At 35.3% G+C, this 27,729-nt stretch overlaps 1 protein-coding gene across 3 annotated transcripts in view; it reads right to left on the reverse strand.

Moving 5' to 3' along the window:
• Nucleotides 1–27,729, reverse strand: part of PDE4D (phosphodiesterase 4D) — a 508,545-nt gene that overhangs the window by 341,035 nt on the left and 139,781 nt on the right. For 2 of the 3 annotated variants that reach the window (XR_010994389.1, XR_010994388.1), the window contains exon 3: nucleotides 26,996–27,231. Coding sequence is in view for 1 of the 3 variants with exons in the window: in XM_068176179.1 (XP_068032280.1) it covers nucleotides 3,197–3,561 (365 nt within the window). In the remaining 2 variants the exon portion in view is untranslated. Of the gene's footprint in view, nucleotides 1–3,196; nucleotides 3,695–26,995; nucleotides 27,232–27,729 lie in introns of those variants that run through there. The other variant, XM_068176179.1, reaches the window with a different exon arrangement.

Consider the following 27,729-nt stretch of genomic DNA (forward strand, 5'->3'; position numbering starts at 1 on the left):
AATGACTTGCACAAAACCACACAGTAAACAACTGGCAAAAACCCCTGGATCACAGATAATCACAGTCATCTTCTTGATTATCCTGATTTTTGTACAGCTCTCATGTACAACAATTCAAAGCACTTACCTTCTCATTTAAAAATGCAGGAATAATCTTGACTTTTAAGCAAAATTCATTAGTCGATGATCCTGATATATCCTTCTGTGTAATTAAATGATACTGTATTCCTTGAAGGAACTACAGCACTGCTCTAAATAAGTTGAGTGCAAAGTTAGTGATGGTCATGAAGACACAGAGAAAGCATTGGAATGATTATTGGCAGTATTTAATATCACAAACTACAAGCACAGAGTGTTTTTCAACTAGTTCGGTTTAGAATCTTTGCTAGTTGATTTTGCCTCTTAAATGTTAACTCTCTTCAGTTTGAATAATAAAGATGTACTAGTCAGTTCTAACTCAAATTTTAGCATATGTAATTTGTCATTTCTATTTCTTTTGAAAAATGTAACTGTTACATATTTTTAAGTTCTCTACCAAACTTAAAAGAGAAAACACTTCAAAATTATATTGTATATATGTATATTATTAAGTGTTCTTTATGGTTTTCATGGAGGTTTTCAGAACTGTGATATGTGTAGAGTGAAACAAAATAAATTCTGGAAAAACAATTACATAGATTTATTTTTTTTATATTTGAGACTTCAGTGTATTATATTACCCCTTTCATTTGGTGCATTTTCCATACTTTTATACATAATTTTCCCCAGTTCTAGACAGTTTTATCCACCATATTCAGAGTAATTTGAGGTCTTCTGAAATACAAGCTTGTATTTACTTATACCACACTAAATCCAAAGGAATCCATTCAGAAATGTTCTTTTGAAAACAGTTTAAATAGGGGAGAAATATAAAAATATCTGAAAAGGGAACTTCAATACTTCTAAAAGGACGGTTGTCTTTCACAAAAATTTTGGGGGTTTTTGCAAGTCACTGCTTTTACAAGAATAATAAGATATTTTTCTTTGCTTTCTATACAAAAAAGAGGGGGTAAAAGTAGTAATTGACTGAAACCTTGACAGGAAAGTCCTTGAAAGACCATCCTTTTTCTGGTATTTCTTGAATATATTTGTAAAGCAATATGTTACAGTTCTCTTTGCATTTCCATACTATAGTTGCTAGCTTCATTCAAGATGTTTTACTGTGAGACTTTATTCTAAGAAAGTCATTTGATGGTGTATTATATTGAACTTCTTTACTCTGCTTTGCTTTACTACTTCCAAAAGGGAAATACATCTTAAGCATTTTTACTAATCCCATAAAATTAAAATAAATTCCAGCAACCTTAAGTTAAGCAGCATATCCTGTCAAAACAATATTTTTATTCTAAGAATGAAGGCTTAAATAACAAAAGTACTTTTAATATTGAAGTTTTAATTCCTATTTAAAGAGGTGTCATATGAATTGTAATTTTAAATAGCCCTGAAATCCTAATAAAAGAAATAGTATGTGTAGTCTCCCTTTCCACCTTGACTTAGTATCCCCTCAGTAACTAATCACTTATCACTAATCACTTAATGCTGAATGTATTCAAGCCAATCATTCTGATTTATAAAAACTAAACTTTTTTGCAATTAGAAAACAGAAATTCAGCACTCAGTCTTAAAGGTCAAAAATACTAGACCCCTAGAGAGTCTTTTATATAAAAGAAACAGAAATGTATTGAAAAAAGCTTTAAATTGAACACTTGTTAATTTTGGAAGCTTATTATTTTTTCTTTCAAATCTTACATGGTGAGAAATTTAACATTAACTTCAGACAAGAATGAGTTCACAGAAGGGATACAAATGTGTAGCAACAGAACAGCCATGTGGAAACCAAATATATTGAAAGACATTTAAAGATTACTTCTTTGAAAATACAGTTCTAGTTTACAATTGCTGAATCTCTTTTTATTTCTTAATTATATATGAAGTGGAAATGAAGTTACTGTTGGGTAGAAATAGAGCTAACACTGCCAGAGAACATTCAAGTATGTCTTTTTCAGATTTTTGGCCAAGGCTCCATAATAAAGAATGCGGTGTGCACCACAGAAACACACAAAGCAATCTTCATTCAGAAAGGATTCTATTATTTATTCATCAAGCATATCACGCTATAAAAATCTGATAATCCAGGAAATCAAAAATCTACAGAGTCCCTCAGTATCAAGTATTGTCCCTCTGCCCACCATTCTCTCCATAAATCCTTTCTTCACAATGTCTGCTTAAAATTCAAGTGCAAGCTTGTGTCCTTCTACTAAAAGGAAGTGTTTCCAGCTACCAAACATGAAGTCCGAATAATAAATTGATTCTTCAGATTCAACATCTTTCTGATTTTGACAGAGAATTTGATTTTAAAACAGATGCCTGTTACAGTCATCAAGGGCAAAATAGGCATTGGTAAGCTACACACTGAAAAATAAATCCACAGCTCATTTAAAGGGGAACAATAGACTAGTAGATGACGGAGTCCTCCCTCTGGCTAAGAAACCATTAGCCTATTTTCTCAACTAAGCCCATTCAAACTAACAAGACCCTAAACCTGGATTTGCCAGACTGTCTCCCACCCCCCAGAGCTCTCATTATTTTAACTTTGTGAAAACATCGCACAAATTGCGTCCTTCCCGCTCGGCAGCAGCGCTGAATGTTCCCGGGGAACGCGGTCAGCTGGAGCGAGGAGAGGCAGCCGGGGAGGCAGCGGAGCGGCGCCGGGCGCAGGGGAAGCGCGGCCCCGCTGCCCGCCCCGCACACGGCTCCGCGCTGGCACAGACGCCGTCCCGCTCCCACCCACGTGTTTCGTGGCCGCTTTTCCACCCACAGACAGGCGTGTACGGGACGACGCGGCGCCGCTCGTGCCCCGGTCACGCCCGCTTCAGGCGAGCCCTGCCCGGGGGTTCCTTGCAGCTTCCCAGCCCGGGGTCCGAGGCTCCGGCACGGCAGCGCAGCCCGAGCCCACCTCCCTTTCGCAGCCTCCGCAACCGCAGGGTGCCCCTTCCTTATCCTTGCCGCCGGGGGAAGCAAGGCCGGTCGGACGGGAGTCCCGTGGTGCCCACCCCTCAGCCGCCGCCGATGAATCCCGTCCCCGCGGCCGGGAGCGGCGCTCCTCCGCCGCATCCCCACACGCGCGGCCGGAGCGCTGGGCCAAGCCCTCTCCTACCGTCTGAGTCCCTGGAAGGAGGAGGGCCAGGACATCCGCGATTTTTTCAAGCCGGGCCGGTGGCCGGTCTCCACGGCGTAGGAGGCGCGGTCCATGGCTTGGCAGTAGAGGTACCGCTCCGTGTCGGAGTAGCCGCGGTGCCTGACGCGAGCCCCGGCCAGGCAGCGGCCCCGCGAGACGGGAGACGGCGGCGGCTGCCCGGGGTGCTGCTGGTGCTGGAGGAACTGGTGCTGTCGCAGCTGCGCTGGGTAGTGCTGATCTTGCCGCCACAGATGCTTCGGGGCTTTGAGACCCCCGCTACCGTCGCTGCCGCTGTCGCTGCCGCTGGGCATCGCGGTCAAGCCGCGGCTGCTCTCTGCCTCCATGCTGCCGGCGGTCGGGCTGCGCCGGGCGGGCGGGCAGGGGCGGCGGCTGCCGCCTTCCTGCGGGCAGCGGCGAGGAAACTGTGCTGAAAAGTTGGACAGCTCCTGCCGCGCCACCCCTCGCCCGACTATGGGAGCGGCTAGGGCAGCCGCGCCGGCGGGTCTTGACTGCTCCGCGGGAGGGGAGGCGGGGAGAGGGGGAGGAGGAGGAGGAGGAAGAGGAGGAGGAGGAGGAGGAGGAGGAGGAGGAGAGGAGGGGCTGGAATCCCGTTCGGAAATACTTAAAGCCAGGCTGGAGCCCGAGCGGGAGGGAGCAGACCCGACAGGGGGCGGTGGTCGGGGGCAGGGAACGCTGCGGTGTGCGGGGGGTGGGAGAGGGCGCGACGAGGTTGCCGACAGGGCGCGGGGGTGGGAATGGGACCGGGAGTGAATGCGGAGGGGTTCAGTGCCGCTGATGCTGCAGCCCGCCTCTCCTGAGGCGCGTCTGTCTCTTCCTAAGGCCGTGACTGCTGGCCGGACAGGACTCCCTCCAGAGGGACTCACTGCCAGGCGACAGCAGGTGGCAAAGTTGCTCACGCCCCTGTTCAACGAGAACTTAGAGGTGGGTTTAAAATGGGTTCTCTTTACTTAAACACCCCCCTCCCGCCACTCCTTATTCTCTATATCGTGCTTCCAGTCCACATCAGGTTCAGAAATCGTGTTTCCCAACTTGAAACCTTCCCCTGGTCTTCGCCGATGAGTAAGCTCCCTCCCCGCAAGGAGTAAGACTGGCTGCAAATCAAGGCGAGGAAGGTTTAATTATAGCGATGCTGAGCCTACTGCTACAGAGAAGCTTTTATATGACATACCACTAGCTTCAGGACTTTGTAACAGCCGCGGGAAAAAAATGATTTAAAGTTAAAATCTGCAGAACAGGAACTTCATACTAAAGAGACCTTTTTAATCAGTTTCACATTTCAAATTCTTTTGTGGTCATGTACAAGCAATAATTCACACTGGAAGGGAATTGCATTTTATTAAATTATTACCTTTTTTTTTTTTTTAAGTATTGTTATTTGTTTGGTCCTTCTGTTTGCCAGAGTATCAGTACTAAGCAGTACTAATCTGTATTGCAAAAATATCTCTCCTACAGTATCTACAAAAACATGCATTTTTTTGTAATCAGTGTTCATCTACTCATTAGACTGTTCTAATTAGCTTCATGCACAACTTCTACTTCCTCAATCAGAAAATTGGTCTTGCCAATCCTTTTCCCTTTCCATGACAGGTCTGCAATCATTTTAATCCTCATACATTTTTCTCTGAACTTAATTTTTTATTAATGCAAAAGTACACTTATGACAACTGTTTAATGTATTGATGTACTTTTTTTCTATTCTCCATCTTAAAAGTCAGCCTTCCTTTCTAAACATACAGTGCTCCTTAAATTAAGACTCACCCTCCAAACATGTACATACAAGAATTTGTTGGGCAAAACTCCCAGCCTGTGTTTCTCTGAGTCATGAGTTCATAGATAATCCTGGTAATCACACACCATCCCTTCAGGTCTTCTCTCCTACCCTAAATACTGTTAGTTTCAGCAAAAATATCCCAGAAAATAATACATTTAAATAAATATTATAAGTACTGGAAAAAAGACAAAGTAGTACTTCCATTGAAGGAAACTTGAACTTGAGCTCACATTTGTCAAGTTCTGCTTTTTATCCAGACATCTAAGACTATTTCCAAGCCAGACATCTTAGATGCTACCATTTTCCCAGCTGTGTCAGGCTGTGTCAGTTTTGACAACATGTACAGGAGACAAAAATGGGGCAATGAAAAGAGAAAGACTCAAGTCAGACAACAGGAGAGAATTTTACCTGAAATGTAACAATGGGGATAATTTCATCATAGAATATAGGCGTATAGGATGCAATTCTGTGAAAAACCCAGAGAAGAGAAATAACTTTTTATCCTTGTTAACCTCTAGACAGATATTGCAAGGGGACTGTATTTCACAATTGCTAGTTCCCTCTACCTTAAAATTAGACAAAACTTCTGTGATCAATTGTGCTATAATTGCACAGAATCACAGAACTGCCATTTGGAAGGGCCTTCGTAAGATTTTCCAATCTAACCTCAAGCTCATAATGGAGTTATCATCAATACTAGATCATGTCAGCTACAGCTTTCTCTGAGTCTCAAAATTCTTCAACAGAAATTCACCAGCCTTTGTGGATGACCTGCTATGATGCTTCACCACATCCCTAATGAAGACAATTTTCCTGATGTTCAATCTGAACCTCCCAATCAGGGGCCCTTGCCCCTCATTAAACAGCATGCCACCACTGACAAGACCTTAAATTTGCTGTCTTTTTCAACTAATCTTCCCATAGCTGCAGGCTGCCTTTAGATTACCTCTTACCTCCTCCACACCAGACCCAGGAAGCTCTGTCCCCTCAAGCACTCATCACTGGTCATGTGCCCTTGGCCATGCTGGTAGCCTCTTCTGGGTTCCCAGCATTCCCACTCATCCATTGCCTGCAGTCACTTTGGCACATAGTTTGGTTTTTTTATGATGAAAAGTGCACTGTTCAGCTGTCACCCACCCTACAGTCCACTAAATCTCCCAGATCCTTTCCAGTGGGGCCATAATCTAGTCAGTCACTTGCCAGCCTGTGCATCAGGTTATCCTGTCTGGGTGCCAAACTCTACAGTTCAACATGGGCACTGGTGTCAGCCCCTTCTGGTGATGTGTGATTTACCACCTGCCAGCCAGATTCTGAAAGACCATTCTCTACACTTCAGTCCTACCTGACATTCATCCAGTTGAGACTTCCTCAGTTTCAAAATTAAAATGTTTTGAGGGATTATTTCAAAATCCTTACTAAACTGAAGGTGTGTTACACCCACTGTTCTGTATCCCAAACAGTCTTTTCATAATGGAACACAATCAGGTCAAACACATATTGTTTGCTTTTGGTAAATCTTTGGTAAAAATTTGAGTAGTCCTATCTGTCTTCCTGCTTTTAGAAAATAGATTTAGAAGTACTCTTGGAGCTTTCCAGCAATACATGTGAGACCACTGAATCTGTAGTAGTTCCATTATTTTTCTTGCCTTTCTTAAGAGTGGCTTCCCAGCTGACAGGGATTTCCCTTAACCACCATCACTTTCCACAGATAACAACTGGCAGCCTCATGGATGCCCTTTGTTTTGACACTGGCATTGCATTTTGACAATAAACTTATATTTGAGCTCATAAGGCACTTTTGGTATTCCCCAGTCAGTCTCATATTTTCAGAGTTTGCCCAATGTTTTAGACACCAAGTTCAATTAGACAGGTAATCAAAGCATATTACCATTTTAAAAAAATGGTCTCTGAGAAACACAGAAAATACAGCAGAAGTACAACCTCCTGTACAATAAAATGTCAATACTTACACAGGTAGAAGTTGAAGTACTGCATTAGAATTAATCATGAAATCTACATGAATTCTTAATTATTTTCTGACTATTTTTGATTTGGTTTTTGTTGACTGGGTTTTTTTTCTTTTTATTTTTCTATTTCTAGTGGATTGTATGTGTGTGGTTTTTTCTTGTGTGGAAACCTTACTGTACTTTCATGCCAATGAGAATTCATAAAGGTAGTCTCTTTTATTAATAACAGCATTGGTGTATTTCATTTGAATGCCCGTTTTGCAGTATTAAAATAATGTGGTTCTGAATTTACAAAGTGTTTTTCAAAACCTTTGTCAAAAAACCACAAATAGAATGTTGCTACAGTATTTCACACAAATAGAATCTGCACCATAGGGCACAAGGCATGGCACAGTAAAAAGGCCATATATAAAGTATATGTAAAAAAGTATAAATATGTTCAGATACTCTTAAATATCTGCATTTCATTTCCCCTACCAATCTTTGTATATAAAATTTAAAAAGAACATTTATATGACCAGCTTTTTATTACACCAGTGTGTAATAAAAAGTGTGCTAAGACCATCCACAAACAACATTTACACAAAATATTTATACTTCCCTGCAAAATACAATGAATAAATGGGAGCTAGCAGTGTTATCTAAAAATCAAACAAACAGACAAATAAAAAGAGAAGTCTATAATACCTTTTTGTCAATAGTTTATATATGAAGTCAAGACAAGTTTTTTCTTACTTGCCTAGCTTATTTCACACAGAATCCTCAGAAGCACTAAGTAGGGTGATGACTCAATAGCAATAGAACAGTCTACATTTGAGAATTGTAACTGAAAATGATTTAGAAGAATACCTTTCTTTCCATTTTCCTAGAACGTGCCTGAGCCTCCTCACAAGAAACTAGGAACTCCTTGGTGAGTTGAGGCTCAGATATAAGAACTACTTCTCCAGCCACACCCAACTTGAGAGCCTTTGTGCCAAAATGCACAAAGATTCATAAAATAAAATGTAACATTTTACCTTGTAAGAGAATGCCATTTTATGTTATTCTTAACCTTTCAAATACTTTTTTAAAAGCATGTCGTTGCTTTCAAGAAGTACTTAGAATAATAGAAAGAATTGCTCTCAAAAAATAACAATTCCGTTTGCTTTTGTAGATTTGTTTACAAAGGTTTTGATAATATTTTCAAAGCTCTCTTCAGCTGATGGTGCTAGTATTCACAGTGTACTAGATAAACTGCTGTATCACTTACTCCTTAGAACAGCACTGCAATTCTTAACAGACATTTGTGACAGTACTGCACTAAAGATAAAGCTGTTCTGACATACAGAAAAATAATGGGGATCCCCTTATTTTTTTACCTTCATTTCCTGGCTTAATAATGACACACAGTTCTTAAAAACCACTGTCTGTTATTTTTGGCCAAAATATAAGGGGAATATATTACCTAAGTGCAATAGAAAAAAAATCAAAATTGAGATAAAAATATATAATTGAAGGAGACAACAGTATATTAAGGAGATAACCAGTATAAGTTTATAATTGATTAGAAAGAAATTATTCAGCTATTTAATTAAGAAGCTAACAGTATCGCCCTACTTCATGTCAGAGAAGATGCTTTTTTAATAGTTTACAGACCTTGTAAACCGTGGCAAAGTAAGAGAAAATAACTTGCATCATCTCTACAACAAAAGAAACAATGGTAACACCTGAACATAGATGACAGTACATTTTGTTCGGTAGAAATCACCACTGACTTCAGCATTGAAATTAGTCCTGTTGTAATTCAGTGCAATTGCACTTAAGAAACTGTACCGTATTTTACATATTCACTGAGGTCTTTTAAGTCCAATAAGATTGAATTTCAGATACAGTGCAGAGTCACTAGCTGTTCATATAAATTTTTGTATCACATCTGACTCATAAGACAGAAACACATTCCTGCTGCTAGCAATGTAAAAGGAATTCAGCAGATCATCATTCTATAACTCAACAGAAAGCATGAATTATTAAAAAGGAAAAAATGAGTCCTTTAAAAAGTAGAGGACTAAATAAATATAGAATATTTTATTAGTTGAGTGACTTCAAATCCTAGAAAAAGAAAATATTGCAATAATATACACATATAGGTATCACACAATCTGTTTATAGAATGTTTTTTACATTACACAAACAACTTTGCCATTGCAAATAAGGGGCAGTAAGACTAAGACTAAGGCATTCAATATGTATTCTGAAATCCTACTGCAGAAAGTAATTAACAACCAATAGTCTTTTTTTTGTTGAATGCCTTTTGTAAATAATGGAATGACCCCATAATCTAATTCTACTGAAATTACTATTAACAAGATAAAGAGGGGATTTATCTAGAACTATAAAAATATACAAGTTTGATTATTATCATATATTAAGAAAGCTGTTTTTCCAGTTTGTGACAGATATTCCTGCAGGTAGTTCCATAGGGATTTATTTTTGATATATTTTCAAGTGAGGACTAATACCTTCCAGTTTTGAAAAAAAAAAAAACTCAACATTGCAATCTTATTAGCTATCTTATCTGGCATCTAGCATAACTAAAATGCTTAATTTATTACCATATAGATGATTTTTTGGAGCACTTTTTAACTTTTCCTGTGTTCAGTCACAATGGATTCAAAGATCTACTTAGAAGCAGTGATTTAGATACCAATTAATGTATAATATAAAGCAAAAGAGAAATCATATCCATGTAAGTATTTGCTACAATACAAAGTACACATACCTTTCAAAATCTGAATATAAACCCAAAGCTAACAATTTCATGTAAGCACACAATTTCTATTTCTTATGGAGTTTATGCATACCAGGAGGATGTTTCTTTGCATTTATTGACATTTCAATTGTAAAAGCATAGCTTTTCTGTACAGATTGTATTCTTGCTTTATGTATTAATGTATTGAGTTTAGTCCAGTGCAATACATTCATCACAACTCAGACACAGAGAAATATCTTGACATACAAAGCCAACCCTCTCCTTTTACCCAGGTAGTTTAAAATATGTCAAGTATGTAAGAACCAAGTATTTGATAGTGCAGCTACATGGACAACAAAGCTAAAGCCTGGGCTTTGACACCCCCAGGCTGATGCAGGGCTCTACTGATGAAAAGCTGAGCTGACTGAGATGAAAGGCATTTTGCACCCACTAAGTTCACAATTTCATGTAACCTCCCACTTGGAGCAGTGAGCAAAGACTCCCTCTCTTTCAGAAGCATGCTGAAAACCACACACTCAATTCTCCCTAGCACTATATAATTACTGAATGTAAAAGGGGACAGACCTTAACATTTACTTGACTGCCTTGATTTGCAGCTGGAGTAGGAAACAACAGCAGCAGTTATTATTTTACCAGTTGGATAGCACAAGAGGGAGAGAAGGGATTTAGCAGTTAGTGCTCTTCCCATTGCCTCTTCTCCACTGTACCACAGCAGCAGATTAAACGAAGCATAAATCCTAAGACAGACTCTGTGGAGTTTCTTTTTTTATGTAGCAATAAGAGATGGTGCTACATTGACTGAAACTTTTTTTCCAAAGTAGTTCCCAGCGAATACAGCTACTCTTCATCATCCATTGATCATGAAAAACATCACTAATTGTGCACTCAACCCTCTCTGAACAAGGTTTGAAGGATAAAGATACTTCTGCAGTTTCTTTTACATTCTGTCAGTTGAATTACTGATCTGCTCACTTCAGACAGAGGACCATGGGTGGCATCCAAAATATTTTTTTTGGTTTATATTTGTATGGAATAGTGACTTCATGTTTTTAGGTGTTTATAAGCATTTCATTTCTGTAAGACACTATTGCGCAGCTTGAAATCCTCTTGATTTTACTCTGACTTCTGTCAAACACAAAAGTGTACCAGTTAAAAAAAAATCTCTTCAACCTAGTTGCATCAAATTCTTGGCAAAAAAAAAAAGCATGAAACTGTACTAAAATAACAAACATTAGGACAAAAACTTACAAAAAACCACAAAACCTGGACACTCCAGGCAAAATCCAAGGCAGGTGAGTTTTTGCATGATTTAAAGTTTTCATAAATCTCTTTTTAAAGCTGCTAGAAAATTTAAATTCTAACTGGTAAAGATTGAGTTTTTGAATAAAGATAGATAAGTGATTTATTCAGAACTAGGCAGTATAATTCTAGAGGTCCTTTCTATTACCCAAGCCATATGTGAAACTTACTACTCATTGTCTTAATGTGTTTCAAATTTTCTGATCGAGATTGGGTTACTGCACCCTCCCTTATATCTGCTATTTAAATTCTCTAAAGATTCAAAATCAAACAAAAAAATAGACTCTACTATATATTTCATCAATTCAACTGAACCAATATTTCTGATTAGGTTAATGTTGAAACAACTCTTTAATTAGACACTTTTCTCTCTTCACCTTTTTAATTTCTTTAAGCTCTCACTCAGCTTTAACAGTTTAACAGTCTCCAACTTTATCAAGCAAGATACAAAGAAAAAGTAAAAATGTTTTGAGATTAGCTTTAAAACAGTCATTTTGCAGGAATAGCAATACATGTATTTTGGCTGACTATTCTCAGGTAGTAAGAAGGCAAATTAATGGAAAAGTTCATGCCAACATATTCCAGTTAATTACACTCAAGTCCTCCTGAAAATATGTTATTTTATTTGTATTTCTAAATAAGAAGTAGATTCCATAACCATCATTAGAATGACTAATAGAGTTTATTTTCTTCTTGGAAACAGCACTGAGAATAAAATTACATTCATCTGTATCATACATTTCTGTTACTAGACTTACTTAACAGGTACCTAATCTTAACTTTGTCAGATACAGACCAAAAATTTAAAATATAATGCATTGAAACTAATTAAAGTGTAAAAATCTATAACAGAGGAGAAACTTCATATTTTTAATTATATACTCCAGAATAATGATTGGTCATTTTTTAAAAATAAATTATTCTTCAGCAAGAAAATCATATAGATGTAATTTTTCTTAACAAATTACATTTCCAATTAAAACATCCTTTATTACTTGTTTTTAGTGAATCAAAAATGTTAAGAATTTGAACAATAAAATGTAATTTTGCACACCAATGGATTACTTGTTATTTAAATGAAGGATAGAGGAGAAAGTAGCATCCATTAATGTGTGTGAGCATAAATATTGGCAATTTAATTTTCCTTCTGTAATTTTTCAAAGTAAAGGTCTATATTGGAAGCTGTTAAGTTCAAGACTAAAAAAGGGTTTAAAGCATTATTCATCAAAATTGTCATTTGTCATGTTATACTTGATGAAATACCCTGGTGCTATTAATGGCTTTATTTTCTGAGCTCAGGTCATATTGGTTTGACAGTCCTCCAGCTAAAACAGCTAGGAGGTTTTTCTGCTGTTTTCATTGAAACTTGGATTGTTCAGCTCTTATTTGAGCTGCAAGTGAACATTATTTAAATTGCAGTACTTGCCTGAAGCCTCTATAATATATCAGGTTTAGTTATACTCTGAAAATATGAAACTTCATTGGCTTAAAATTCTGTCACATTTGTCAAATTAATCACTTGCATAAGAAGAGTACTGCCCTCCAGAGACAAATGTGAAAGATCTCATAGGCAACTGTTTGCGCAGTAAAATGCCATGTTTTTCAAATTACTTCTTTTACAGAAGTGTTGGAATGCTTTTATCTGATCTTATCACTTCAGCTAGCACCCACCCATTCTCTTCACCTCCTTCTTTCCTCTCACCAGTATTTTCAAGTGGAGAGAAATAAAGATTGAATTATTAAAACATACTTTTCTGTCCTCTAAAAAATAAAACAGAAATTTGAGCTTCTGCTTGATATTTGCAGAATTTATAAACCCTATAGGGATGCTAGCCAGTTTGTCACTATCCAAGGCAGCAATCATAAAGAGAGAAACTCTGAAACCATTCCCAGCTGTGTCTCTCCTAGGTCAGTGTTAACTGAAGCACTGTTGCCCTGCTTCTCCTCTAGCTCATCATCAGCTTTACAGAGGCAATACTAGACTTAGAAATTATTACCTTTTTTAGAGCACTGTGACTATATGCTGCTTGTACTAACATGGCCCAGTGCAATCAGAATGTGTTAATTTTGTACTCAAAAAGGGATTAAGATGGGGTCAAGGATACTGGAAATTATCAATGCCCAGCTGCTATTGTTAGAATGTGATCAACACCTCACAATTAAGAGGGAACTCTTGGAAAATTTTATGTTTCCATTTTGTTACTGGTTGTTTGGTGATTGTACATCTCAATGTTTCTTTAATAGGGAATTCTTTAAAGAAAGAATATTCACATATTCAGTATCATGAGGGTATTCATGAGCAAAATAGCACCTTTCCATGCACATAAAATGTTACTAGTGAATACTCTCCCAAAACTGTGTTATCTATATCCTTGTAGGGAGCAACAAATACTGCAATATCTACTTAGAGAATAAATTAAGTACCAGTTTATTTTCTCACAATGTGAAATAACAAAAAATGGTTTTATTAAAATGTGAGTTTTAGATACAATCAAACACCTGATACATTAGGGAATTAGGATTTTGAGAGCCACTGATCACTCAGGTGATGAAATCATCACTTTTGATCTTATTCATGATGGATAGCTAATATTCGTTAAATGTTGAAGTAAAAAACACCATCAGTAGCTTAACACTCATGATTTCTCTGACTGAGAGATAGTGCTTAGTAAGAAATTGTAATCCACTTACTGCTTTTATTACTGAAATAATTGCTGACAGTAAATGCTGTCATAAAACTGGTAGTGTTGGGAAATTTCACTTGAAATGATTGAGAGAAAAAAATCCAACTATAACTTCTAAGTGAATTTTATATTCTTAGTTCATTTTCTTTCACCACTCTACTGGTATTAAAAATATTCCTGCTGTTTTCCAAAGCATTTTGCACTCTTCAATGTATTGTGGCATACCGACCTAATTCTTAGTTAAGCATACTCTATTACAGATACATTTGTGTTATGTAACTATGTAGCTATTAAGCATCATACAGGTCTTGATCTTTCATACGGAAGATGCTATAGAAGGAGAAATTATAATTTAAACAATTTCAACAATATAATTTACTAATTTTCATCACAGAGAGAACCTGGTACTCCCCATTACTTCAGTCATACTCCATGTACCTTGTATTATCCTTGACAAAATGTATGAAAATGGTAGTATAGCTTTTCCAGGAGATTTCTTTGCTTGTCTTCACCTTACTTCTTGGCAATTGCCTTAGCATACTCAAGCTTGCCTTACAAATTTGACTTTCTGTGTTTTGTACAGGGAGAAGTTTTCTCCAAACATCTTCAAAAATTTTTCTGGAGTGCAGGCTATTTATCTAATAACCTTTCTAAGCTATCCATATTATTTAAAATAATTTTAATTTTTAATTAAACAAAGCAGGTAACAATTACTGAATTCCCTGTGCTAAAGGTCCTAGTCCTACCACCTGAAAACAAATGAATGATCAATAAAAAGTTGTTTTGTTTTGTTTTTTATTGGATTACTAAATAAGCTTAAAGGCAAAAGAAAGCTCACAATTTTTTTCCTCATTGTAATGGTAATAGCATCTAATGAATTGGTACAAAAGAAAGTAACAATTACTACTGCTGTATTAGAGGACTGTGTTACTTCTGTTATCCTGCACTATCATCAAGGCTCATTGGAAAGCATTCTACAGAGGCTTTGCAAATTTTTTATTTAATTGACTATGCTGACACTGAGACTGAAGTGCGAAGATTTATTGTCATTTGAAGTGCAGCTGTTCAAAGGTCTAAATTAAAATTAAAAAGTTAGAGGCTTGGATATCTCTTCTCTGACTTCAATTACTTTTAGCTACACTACTGCCAATGATATTTAAGCTGAAAAGCAGAAACCTCAAATGCTTTTTGAAAATTGCAACAACTACAATTGCATTTCAGTTTTCTTTAATACATGTTCTCTGACATTTCTGTCCTGGTCACCTCAGGCTACTTCTGCTCAATATTTAAAATAACATGAAAAATTTATTCCTGGATTTTTTTCAACACACTTCAAGGTATGTTTCTCATCTTTTCTTGGGCTTTGATAGACTGCTCTCACCAATATTTTTAATTTTTTTTTTATTGCTGGAGCTTTTTTAGGGGAGGTTTTATTTTCAAAATTCAAGGTGTATCAAGTCTAGACAAAAAAACACAATATTGAACTCACTGTCCTCAAATAAATGGGAAGCTTTTACACAGATAAACTCCAAGAAATTCCTCACCTTTCTTGTAAATTGCAGATTTCACATCTGTCAACAGGTGTTATGTAAGGACAAGCACATATCAAAGGAATAATGGCTCTTAAATTCAGCCTGTAATTGAAATGCTACTTACATTTGACTTGGGATTCGGGATGCTCAGGTTCTATTGACAGTAATGGAGATCCCAAAAACCACAACAGACACGATTTGATTATGCATTTGGCAAGAAAAAAAGTCCTCTGAGGCCGGATCATCAGAACTATAGAAAACTTTCTAATACAAATTCAGTACTTACTAATATTGAAAGAAATATACTCTCAAGGATATTCATCTGTAAGGATGAAACTGTTTTTCAGGTATGCGACTTCTACTTCATTTTGTATATCTTCTCTAAAGTATATGTAACCTTTGCTTTATCCAGGAAACCAGTAATAATCACCTGAAATATAAGCATGTTAATGAAGAGCTTAAAGATTTTTAGTTACAGAAAACTCAGCTTTTCTTGCCTGATGTTGTTATCTTTATATTAGGAGTTTAAAGGCTTTTAAAATATCTCCTTATCCTTTGTGTGATTTCCTCCTCTACTACATTAAAAATATCATAGTTCTATTGCATTTTTAAATAATTGCTATCTAGCACGTAATTTTTACTTAATGGAGAAAATCTTAAGATTCTTTTTTTCCTCTATGTTCAATTAAGCCTAAATTTACGGAACTATTTCCAGAGAAAACCCTAGATTACTGATGTCTTTATATTAATCTCCCACATAGCTTTTAGCACCTCTGTGTAGACTACATCCTGTCACTACTTAATTAAGAAGGATTTTGCCACCATCTCTTCATGCAGAAGAATCAAGCTTTGCAAGATTTTTTCTAAATCTTCTAAATGTTCTAAATCAAGACATTTTAGCATCAAACATAAACGTGACAAAAGCGTAGATATGGCTGGAATTTACAGCAATTAATCTGTGAATCAAAGAGCACAATTATATACTCACATTTGATGCAGAAGAGCAATTGCTACTGATTCATGCGTACATAGAAAATGAAGCATATCAACAGCAATATTTGGGGTTAAGAATTTTTTAATACATTTTACTTTTGCAAATGTGAAATATGATTAGGCCTTTGATTGTGGAGAATAACTAGCATGGCATCAAGCTTTACTTCTGTTTATTGAATATCTTGCTGTAGTTTTCTCTCTATATATATATCAAATGGTGCTATTCCCATTTGAATTCATGTTACCTATGAAAAACCTGACAATTTATTTCCCACAACAGAAGAAAGCATTAAATAAAATTTTTAACATAAAATAGCTTTGAAACCATGGTACTCAATATAGCATAAGTCACTGATACACATTTTGTAAGTTACTGTATGCAGCCTACTCAAGGTACTCCAACAATCATGCCTGGGTCTAGTGGTAATCACTTTGAAATATACTGAACTCAGATAAGAAAGATAAGAAACAGTTCCAGAAATGGCACAGAACATGAAAGAGAACTACCTTACATTGTGTCAGGCTAAGAAAAGCAGAATATGTGTGATTAATAGATGTTTTGTTTATGGGGAATATAATAAATATCTGTAGGAATGGAAACATCTGGAGGAGAAAGGAGATATGAGCTGAAACAGATTAAGAGAAGGAAACTAAGGGAGGAAATGCTGCAGTATGATTGCAGTCGGAGAAAGACACAACTCCCTCAAACTTTTCAAAGTTGTCAAAAAATCCAATTAATTGTATATAAAACTAGATAAAAGCAGCTGAAAATCCACACTGCTGATTTGTCTCAATTGCAATGTCTCAAATGCTACTGTTCAATGGATTTCTCACACAGTTTACAAATCTATTGTCTTATACAGCTATCAAAAATTAATTTTATTAAGAATATGCAGACATATCTGATATGTTTGTTCTGATTTGGCCATAGAGTGTCATCATGAAACATTTAATTGTAAGGGCTGTGAGGTTCTGTATCCATCTAATCACACTTTTCTCATCATCAAGCCATTGTATTTAATCAACCTGTCCCCTCTATCAGAAAAAAGAGTTAGCTTTGAATTAAAGAAAATTGTAGTTGAAAAGGGTTGTGGCAAGAGAGAACAGAATACAACTATTATCTAGCCATTATCTAGACTGAACAGAAACTTATTTTGTTGAAAATAATACCAGTCAACTAGATCTTACTCTATCACATGGAGCAATTTAACTTCTTACCCAGAAGTTAAAGCAACAGACCTAAGAAAAACGTCACATAAAATTTGACGTTTTATGTATTTACTGCTTGGGAAGAGGTAAAACCAGAGTCACAGCCTTTCATGGCTTAGCCCTTCTACTTTTTTTCCTATAACAATAGCAAAAAACTATCTGTCCATATATTTTTTCAAAATTGTTTTGAAATTCTTTCTTTTAATCTCCACTTTATAGATTTCATGTCTTTTAAAGAAGATGATTTTATGGAAAGATAAACTATGGTGATTTTTCTGAAGAGGATCTGATTAATTTTCTTTTCAGTGACCTAATGTCCCATCTCTATCTGATGTGATAGAGAAACCAGAAGATAATCTGAAGCTTTAAACTAGAAACAGAAAAATAAAGTTAGTAGTTAAATGAATTTACTTAAAAAACTATTCTCAGAGCGTGCACTTAGTGTAAAATATGTACGTGGAAGTTACTTTCTATGCTGGATCATTTCAATGTATCATTTTGATTACAAATGCAAGGAAAACAACTTCCTGTTTTCTGAAGATCCCATTTACTCCCCTATGTTCCAAACTGGAATATTATTCATTTTCTGCTCTATGATTTTCCACTTCATTTTTTAAATGGGAATAAAAGAATTGATAAATAAATTCAATAAATCAAAATCTACCTTTCTCAATTTAAGCTTTATACTTAATTATATATATGAGATTATGTTATTTAAAGTGAAAAATTGCTCCGTAGTGAAAAGAAAATTAAGTTTCATCAGTAAGAATACAAAATTATCTTTTTCTCTAAATAAAGTTTCAAAATATTATGTCATTTAATGAAATAACATTTTGGTAAAACTTTCACATTATGCAAATTCTTTTTCCATTGCAACAATGTGTAATCCTACAAGTGAAATGCCTTATCACCACTATCAAAATTATTCTATATATACTTGGATGTTATATTTTTCACTGTTTAAACAATAATCTTGAAAGCTGTTGGATGTTCAAATTCCAAAGTGACATTTGCAATCTGCTGTAACTGCATCATTTGATAGTAATGTGAATTGTTACTGAAAATATGTTAAAATTACAAAACAAATTAAGGCCTTGCTATGAGCATGCTTATGTATTAGTTAAGCTATGGTTACCAATAGTCTGAACATGGATGAAATTTCTGCAGAATCAAGCTGAAAGAATGCATACTATTAACAGATGTCCATGGTCTAGAAAAACTATTACAATGCATTTTGTGAGAGAATGACTACACTTAACGAGACCAAGAGTTCTTCTAGACACCATCCCGTAACCTGCACTGGTCATAAGCAGATAGCTGACAAAAGAAAGAACCAGACAGCCATAATTTATTTACTTATAAAGGCAAGTGACCTCCTAAAAATCCACCCACTTCCCTCTCAGAGGAATTTTTAGCCAAGGATAGCTTAAGTTATATAGAGAATAAGGACATAAAATAGCATCCAATTTTACTATAAACTGTGTTTACTAATTACTAGGTTATGTGATCAGATGCTTCTCTCCACACAATTGTACTGAAGTGATGTAAGAAATGCTGACAACTTCTTGATTCCCTACACAGCCCAGACCCTTTCTTTGCCTATGCAACTCCTTGTCACTTGCAAATTTAGAGAAAGAATCACCATTGACAATAAAACCTGTAAATCAGTCTTAACAGAGATCATACCATAGCAACTCTGCATACAGACCCATATAAAAATGTAAATGCTCAGAATTAATATGTTTCTGATTTGATTTTCTCTCGTGTGCTTTGGCTGCTCAGAGACCAGGCATTATTCTTCATACAACCACACCAATTACCTCTGAGCTGCTCTGTGCTCTCCCTCAACAATCAACCATATCCTTCTGGGCCAAGGCAGCTTGGATGAAATTGTCCCAAAAGCTGAATTCACCCACAGCTGCTGGCTGGATCACTCTTTTGAAGAGATATTTTTTTTCCCTTAGCTTTATGTGCCTTTGGCAGTCCAGTTTCTTGTTTGCATTTATATGCTGCTGCTGTGAAGGTGATTGAAATGTCAGTCAGAGAGAGCCCAACACATCTTCACTAGTGAAGCTAATGTAAAAGAATAACTTCCAACGTGAAAAAATTCTTGTCAAATGTATTCCTCTGTCTGGATGGGCTTTCTGATTTCTTTTATAATCTCTAAATTGATGTAAATATGACATAGTGAAGAAGTATATATTAAGATATTATTGTGTTATGCATTACCTTCCACATTGCACTATCATTGATGATTCACTATGTGCAGTTTCGCACAATTTTGAACAGTGTGTGAATTTGGGTTTGATTGACTGCCCAAAGAAGTATTTTAACAAAATAACTAACTACTTTGCTGATTAACTACCCAAAAAAAACCCCAGACAATACCTGAAAATTATAAATCTTCTAAGAAATATTAATAGAATACATTGACCACTTATGGTACAGAAAGTAAAGCTGTGTTAATGAATGCGCAGCCTTCCTCCACCTCACTGAAACTTTAACCCATTAGAAACAGTCTTTTACTTCTGAGATATCCCTAAGAAGGTGAGCCATTGTAGCTGTAGACCTAGACACCAATAACCATCTAAGCAGATAACTGTTCAATAGACTAAGAAGAATCATCAAGAGAAATCATTTAAAGGGGTCATTTAGCAAACGATCTGTCTCTTTAAAAAAATCAAATAAGCTATGGAACAAGAAAATAGTCTTTTCTACTCTGTTTAATACAGAGAAAATTATGCAAATGCAAAAACAAAGAACAGAGTATAGTCATATTAAAAATCCCCCTTCCCCCTTTTATGGAATTCATACAGGACTTTAACAAAAATTGAATATTGAAATAATACTTTAATCATAAAAATGCTACATAATCAGCCATTGACTCACTTTCTTCTGTATAATGGATAAACTGTGATTAAGGGCTTAGAAAAAATAGAAGGACAACAAATTGGTTGAACAGAGAACCTCTGATAGAGATAAAAAAGAAGTGTAGGTGGTAGAAGAAGAAACATTTCCAGGGAGGAATACTGAAGTACCCCCTGGCTTTTCAGGCATGGCACCAGTAAAGCCAAAGCTCAGCTCAGGATGAACCTGGCAACTGAGATGAAGGGTAACAAAAAGGTTCATCAAAGACAAAAATAAGAAAAAGGTAAGCATGGGCTTGTTGCTGAATGGAGTAGCAAACCAAGTGACACAGGATTTGTAAAGTGCTGAAGCATCCCAACCCTTCATTTCCTTATTTTCGTGGCAAGGTCTGTTCTCAGGCCTCAACCAAAAGCAAAGTTTTGAGAAGGAGAAGATGCCATCCACTGTAGGGAAAGATCAAGTTAAGTTTAAGTTCCTGGAACCACATAGTATTGTTTAAGATTTTTTTAGATTACCCATTGTTTGAAAGGAACTGTTTCAAAATACATATTTTAAACAATAATTATACTTTCTTTCCTAAATTAAAAACTACATGCACACATAGACTATTCATCCACAATTTACAGTAACATCTGTTTCCAGTTTATGCTATATAGATAATTAAATAATCAAATTGAAAAATTAGAAATTTTACCATTATTGATTGAAAGAGCAAGAGTTGATCAAAATTCCAATTTTTAAAAAAGATTTCAGAATAGTTAATGGACTGGACTGTACACAGTACCTGCTGTCCTCCATGTCCTCCACCTGGGCATCAAATTTAAATAATTCAATTAATGCTAGACGTAAGTTTACAAAAATCCTTTTATTTGGGAGATGAGGGGCTGGAGCTAATTGTGTCATCTGAAGTTATCCTCAAGTACTATCCTCAGTTACTATTATGCAAGTAAGTGCTCTGATACAAGATCTGCCATCTTCACAACTTCTTTACATACCTTTAGCACCAAGAAAGTACAGCTCTTGACCAACAGAATTATTTTTATATTGTTCTCCAAAATGATTCCAGGTTCCATATAGCAAATAGAAATTATGGACACTGGTCACCAGAATAAAAGTCTCTTAAAAGCCAAAGCTTGGATTCCACAAACATTGAAGTTTCTAGCATTCACTTAACCTCCAAAATTCCCACTAATTTTTCCCACTGAGAAATGTGCACTTAAATGCTGATTCAGTTTTGGTTTCCACAATAATCAAACATGTTTTTCTTCACAACAGATACTGCTGTCAAAATTTGATGTCACCGAGTCCGTATGATACAGGTTCAATGTGAGTCTGGATGCATAACAGCAGTAATGTGCTTAACTCCTACTACTAACAGTTTAAAACTTTCCAAGGCCTGATCAATAAAATTCTCCTTGACATAGCAGGTTTAGTTTAAAGGTTGAGATAAATGCAAGGCATATTTTTTCCCCAAGATCTATCCTCAACTAACAGGCGGAATAAAGCAGACATAAAAACAGGAGTCAAAAATGCTCAGATTCTCTTCATAGTTTGATTCCCGGCCTGTTCCTTAGCCTTGGACAGTTGACTTCCCATTTGTGTGCAAACTTTCCTATGCACAAAATGAAAATAACAAAATGCTTTCACTAATTGGAAAGGTTGTCCAAGAGTATAGTGAAGATCTTCTCATGTTTATAAGGCTTTTAAAATAAAGAAATAAGCAATAAAAAGAAGAACTAAGAATTATTGTGTTGCTCTTCATTATTCTTTACTACAGGTGACTCAGGGAATACAGATGCTTTTGAAGAGAGCCTAGACTCATGAGCAGCTTTCTGAGTAAAGTTGCTACTTGGTAGGCTCAAGGTCATAATTCTGAGTTTAAAAATAAATGAAATAACAAATTTTCCCTTTTTTCTCTGACTTTCTCTTTAAGAAGCATCTAAATCATAGCTCCAACTTATTTTCACTACATACACTATTCTACTGAGTTGCAAATAAGTAAACCTGAAGAGCAGATTTTCTCAGATTTTATTTTTATTGTGTGTTACTCAGCTACAGTCAAATCTTATTGCTTTTATGAACTCTTGCGAACACTTATTTCTCTAAAACAATGATAAAAATTTAGCATCCTAGCAGCTCTTTTAAAAATAGTTTGCTGTTATAGTAAATGAATAACAGCAAATTTATGGCTCAGGATTCCTATATTTCAGTTTCTAATATTTGAAAAAGCTTTTCTTGCTCTGAATACAGAGGACAATATCTGGTCTTTGAGGTATTCCTTGGACACAAAAAAGACAATGTGCAAACAAGTGATAGGCCTTAAGACATATTTAGCTTGAAACTAAACTCTGATTCTGTATCAGAGTATCAAACTTTCAGTGATGAAGCTAATAACATTTTGGTAATATTTCTTTTCAAAAACAGATATTAAAAACTTTAAGTTCATCTTGAAAGGGCCTGGGGATAATTTTAAATCGAGTTTTTATCTGATTTCCAGTATAGAGAGTGTTGATTACCTCTTTAGAGGATAATAAAACACAGACGTTTTAAGAAGTATAGTAACTTTCTAATCCACAGAATTTAAATTAAGGAAAAACATAAATTAAGACAGAAAGAACATTGCAAAAAAGATACTTCAGAAATAAGCTGTCGTGTAAGTTGTTCTTGTAGCTCCCTAGAGTTTCATAAACACAATAATATGCCCACTCTCAGTTGTACATAAGCAATATGAAAGCAATTTAAAATAGATTTTATGTTGTGCAATTATAATAATCTCTCTCAAATGATGTTTGAGCAAAGACTAGGATAAATAGTAGAAAGTGGCAGTATCCATACCAAATCACAGATAACTAAATCAAACACCAGATTATTTTAGGTACTTATGTTGTGAAAACCTTTCTAAGTACTTTTTGATTACAAAACAACTTTTTGCTTTCAAATAATGCTTTTAATGAAATCTTCAAGTGTTTGATATTCTCTTATTTCTGGAGTTTACATGCAATGAACATGACATTTTCCATCTAATTTTGTCAGCAACATGTTAAAGGATGCAGTAATCACAGCAACAACTGGGCTAGTCCATTTTCACTGAAAAAGCTATTCTTAAAAGGCAAAACAAAGATATGCTTCAGTCCCTGACACCTTGGATCTGTACCATGGAAAGGGAAGGTATATGTGCCATGGTAATTCACAGTGTTCAGTAGGGGCCCAGCTTCTCATAACCATTTCTTCTTTGGAGTAAGACAATGCAGAGATTGTTTCCAGAACAAAAGTGACTGAATAGACTTCCATCATATTTCATGGAGCTTTGGACAAATCAATACCATCATTATAGAGAGATTTGATAAATTACCCTAAATCATAAGTACAAATGTTTAAAAAAAGAAATCAAATATCTAGTATCACACATGCCACATAATATAAATATTTGCTAGAGTATTGAATCAGAGTGGAAGCTCTGGCTACTGGTCAAATACAGAGGTAAGGAAACCTTTTAAATAGTTATTATAAGGTAGGTAAGATAAAAACCTTAAATATCCTCAAATAAATAACTTTCCATACATAATAGTCCCCCATCATTTTAATACCAACTACTTTGGAGAAAGCAAAACCATTCTACCATCAATTATTTCTTATCTGTGCATTCCATATTAAATGCCATTATAGCTGTTGCTTACACCAAAGCTATTGGTAAATTTAGTTATAGTTATTTGAGGAAAACTGGCCAAAGCATACACCACACCCCAAATAGCCAAGCTATCCCAGCTTACAGTAAAATATCACATTACATATTCTATAAATATACAGGTTATTGTTTATAAAATAAAAATAAACATAAATACAAATGAAAACAAAAATATAACATAAAATAAAATTTAAATTTAAATTTAAATTTAAAATAAATTAAAATTAAAATTAAAATTTTAAAAAATAAAAATATAACCGACATATTAAAAACCATTGTCTGCCTGTTTCTAATCTTTCCCATAGAAGATCTGGCAATTATTATATCACATAATTGTAAGGATGATGCCAGCTGCAGGGTCAGCCTACCAATTTTCAAGCACTTGTTCTTATAGCACAATAAGCATTTTTTCATGTCATACTTCAGTAGGAGACATACTTTTTTTATCTTAATGATCTTCATTACAGTCTCAGTCTAACCTGTATGAAAAAAAATAAGAATCTGGCTCCATGTATGCATGGAATGAAATTAGAAGAGTGAAAGAAATGGCAAGGAATTGTGATGTCTCAGAGTCAGAAGGATAAGAGCTTACAAAGTATGAAAGATTAAGAAAAACATTACTGAAAGTTTCCTTTCCAGCTTTCAACCTATGCTGCTGTTTGGATTTTGTTTAGTTGAGGTTTTTTTTAATATAAACTTTGTTTTAATTGCTCTAAAAAGCTAGCACACTACTAGAAACAATCCTATCACAGCATAAAGAGAGGTAAAAAGGGAGTGAAAAGGAGAATGAAAATGGGAGCATGTGTATACAAACATGCATATGTGCATGTCCAGGAATAGAACACATATTTTATTTTAAAAACAAATCCACTGTCATTGTTTTTAATTTTGCACATTCCAGTCATTTAAATCAAACCATAAGGGCTTTATAGTGCTATTTTTTGATTCTTTTAGTATATTCTCCCAAAACCATACATTTATGATTTAGGATGTTTTCTAAGGTGAAATTCTTCTGCTTTAGAATGAGTTTCTATGACCCAAATGCTCTTCTACCTTCATTTACCTACTGAAAACAGAGAATTGTCACACCCACACTTTGATTCCCTTTCCTCAACTGCACATTTCAAAAGCAAGGGAGGTAAGCTGCATTTCTACAGACATAATGAGATCCATAAGTTTATGCACTTTCATGCAGATTAGAAGGCAGATAAAAGGATAGCTTTCTCCAGCTGTTTGGCTGGCATAATAAGCATGTAAATGGGAAATTCATAGCTGCTTGAGAGAGAGCTAACAACTAAAAAACAGCACTAAACATTTAGAGAAATTTAATTTCCTGAACAATATTCTTCCTGTATCACTGTAATTGCTCTTTAGCTAAGAAAGAATCATAAAAGGCAAAGATTTGATATTACAAAGTAAGATCAAAATTACAATTGCTTTTGCTGTTGTATTTAGATTTAGTTTATTTGTTTAAACAGCCCAGCAGTTCCATTCAACAATATTTCTGCTGTTTCCCTCTCACACTCAGAATAAATCTTGTTTTGTCCAGCTTCAAAACACATTCCTACCAACCACAGGAATAAATAGCATAGACAGGGTACAAAGCTATCTCTTACTACTGAGGAGAGATTCATAACCACAGAGAAGCATCTCAAAGAAGAAATCATTCTCTGAGTACAGTGGATAGCTACGCATAGTAACCACAATGTTTTAGATTGCTTATTTGAGTAACCTTAAAACAGTCTTTCTCTGGTGTATTTAAATTCAGCCTAGAAAATAACGCAGAAATTTACAATCACTTAGCTACTTTCATCAGACATTATTTTTCATTCTCCTTTCTAATCTTTCTGATGTATCATATCAGTATCACAGCTTTTTTTTTTCACAGTGTTACTAGAAGCGTTGCACTTATTTTGCTTCCATATCTCAGACAATCTTCTCTCCAGACTCCATGGATAAAAACAAAAAATCAAGACAGCAACCTATCTTCAAAACAACACTAAATGTCATCACATTTAACTCTCCAAATAATATTTTAATTTGTAAACAATCTAAATGTTTACACGTTTCTCTGGATTTAGTCAGTATTTCTATAAGCATATTTCAAGCATGCGACTAACTTCTTCAAAAAATAAAGGTATCTAGGAGGAAATAAAATATGGGAAGTGGTATTAAATTCAATGTTAATATTAGCTGGCTTTTTGGCTAAGCCCACTAATGAATACTTATGGGTTTACTCATGTACTACAAGTCCTACATTCTTTTCATAACTACATTGTTCAGAATATTCTCTCAGAACATATGTTCTAAAATTCTTAAGTGCTGCATTTTAGCTCTCAGTGTATTCATGTTAACTTTTCCTTATATATTATCATGTCATCAAACGGCTGTATTGCCTTCACCATTGTAAGCAAAACTTTCATACTAAACACTTTATATTTTGGAAAACAAAGACAGAAAATACTATGTTATCAGAAAATTTAAGAACAGGAAGTTTCACTTTAGAAAACATATTCTATAAAAATTCACAAATGTACTATGAAGAAACTACAATAGAAATCACTATAACCAAATAATTTCAAACCATTTATGTTACAAATAATGTAGATATACAAGAGCAGATAAAATCCCCTCAGGATTTCTTGAAACTAGTTTTGAAGTTGTATATTTTTTTTTAAATTCTGTGTATAAAAGTTCCTTTCATCCTTTACTTCCTCCTTCCCTTCATCATCATAAATGGTTAATCAAGCCTCCAGAAACCTTTGTTCAGAATACATACTAATAATATTCAGAAAAAAATTTTAAGAGTTTGTTCTATTAGATATGACCAAAAAATTTGCAACCAGATTTACTAAGTGTCAGGCACAAATTTACAGACATTTTATTCAACTTTTTCATTTAGTGGCTTGAGAAAATAAATAAACCTTTTTCCTAGAAGCAGCATTGTCAGGCCTGTACCTGCCACAGAAAATGCTGAATAAATAAATTACTGCATCTTACCTGCTGGATTCAGCAGCTGTAATGGCAATCAGAGGAGGTATCCTCAGTGGAAGAGTCATGGGCCTTGGGATAGTCTCGGTATCATTCTTTTTATCCCAGTCTGCCTGTTCTAACTGCCTGAAAGCCAGTGGGGGAAGCTGAATGTTACGGGACGATAATCTCCGCACAAGATAGGGCTCCATTCTTTGGGAAGGCTCTTCATCCTCTGTGCTGTGATGCAGAGCTTCTTCTGAAACCTATGATGAAGGCAAAAAAAATATCCACCATATAAGAAAATGCTCAAAATGTTAATTTGATAACTCTTTTATTTCCTTTCTGTGACTTAGTTTCTAATAAATACTAATTGCACTTTAATAAAAGGAATGACAAAATAAAGTAAAAAATTTCAAGAATTTAAAGAATTTGTGGTTTTAAAAGCAAAGAGAAAGTATTTTTATCATGGGATTAGCACAATGCTATCTAAAATACTTATTCAAACCTCTATAGGGAACAAAAGCTTTGCATTAGACAAATTTGTTCCCCACAATATATATGCTTCCTTACAAGTTATCTACCTTTTGGAAGAACTGAGGGTCCATAGACTGATAATAAAATTTTCTTTTAAAAAAGTAGTAATCAGAGATTAAAAACTATAAACCTCTTGAATAAAAACATGAGAAACTTCATCTTATATTTTCTCAGGGGTGCCAACTCCCAACTTTCTTTCTTGTTTACAATAATTTCATGCTAACATT

The sequence above is a fragment of the Anomalospiza imberbis genome, chromosome Z, assembly GCF_031753505.1.
Source record: "Anomalospiza imberbis isolate Cuckoo-Finch-1a 21T00152 chromosome Z, ASM3175350v1, whole genome shotgun sequence".
In the NCBI taxonomy this organism is placed as follows: domain Eukaryota; kingdom Metazoa; phylum Chordata; class Aves; order Passeriformes; family Viduidae; genus Anomalospiza; species Anomalospiza imberbis.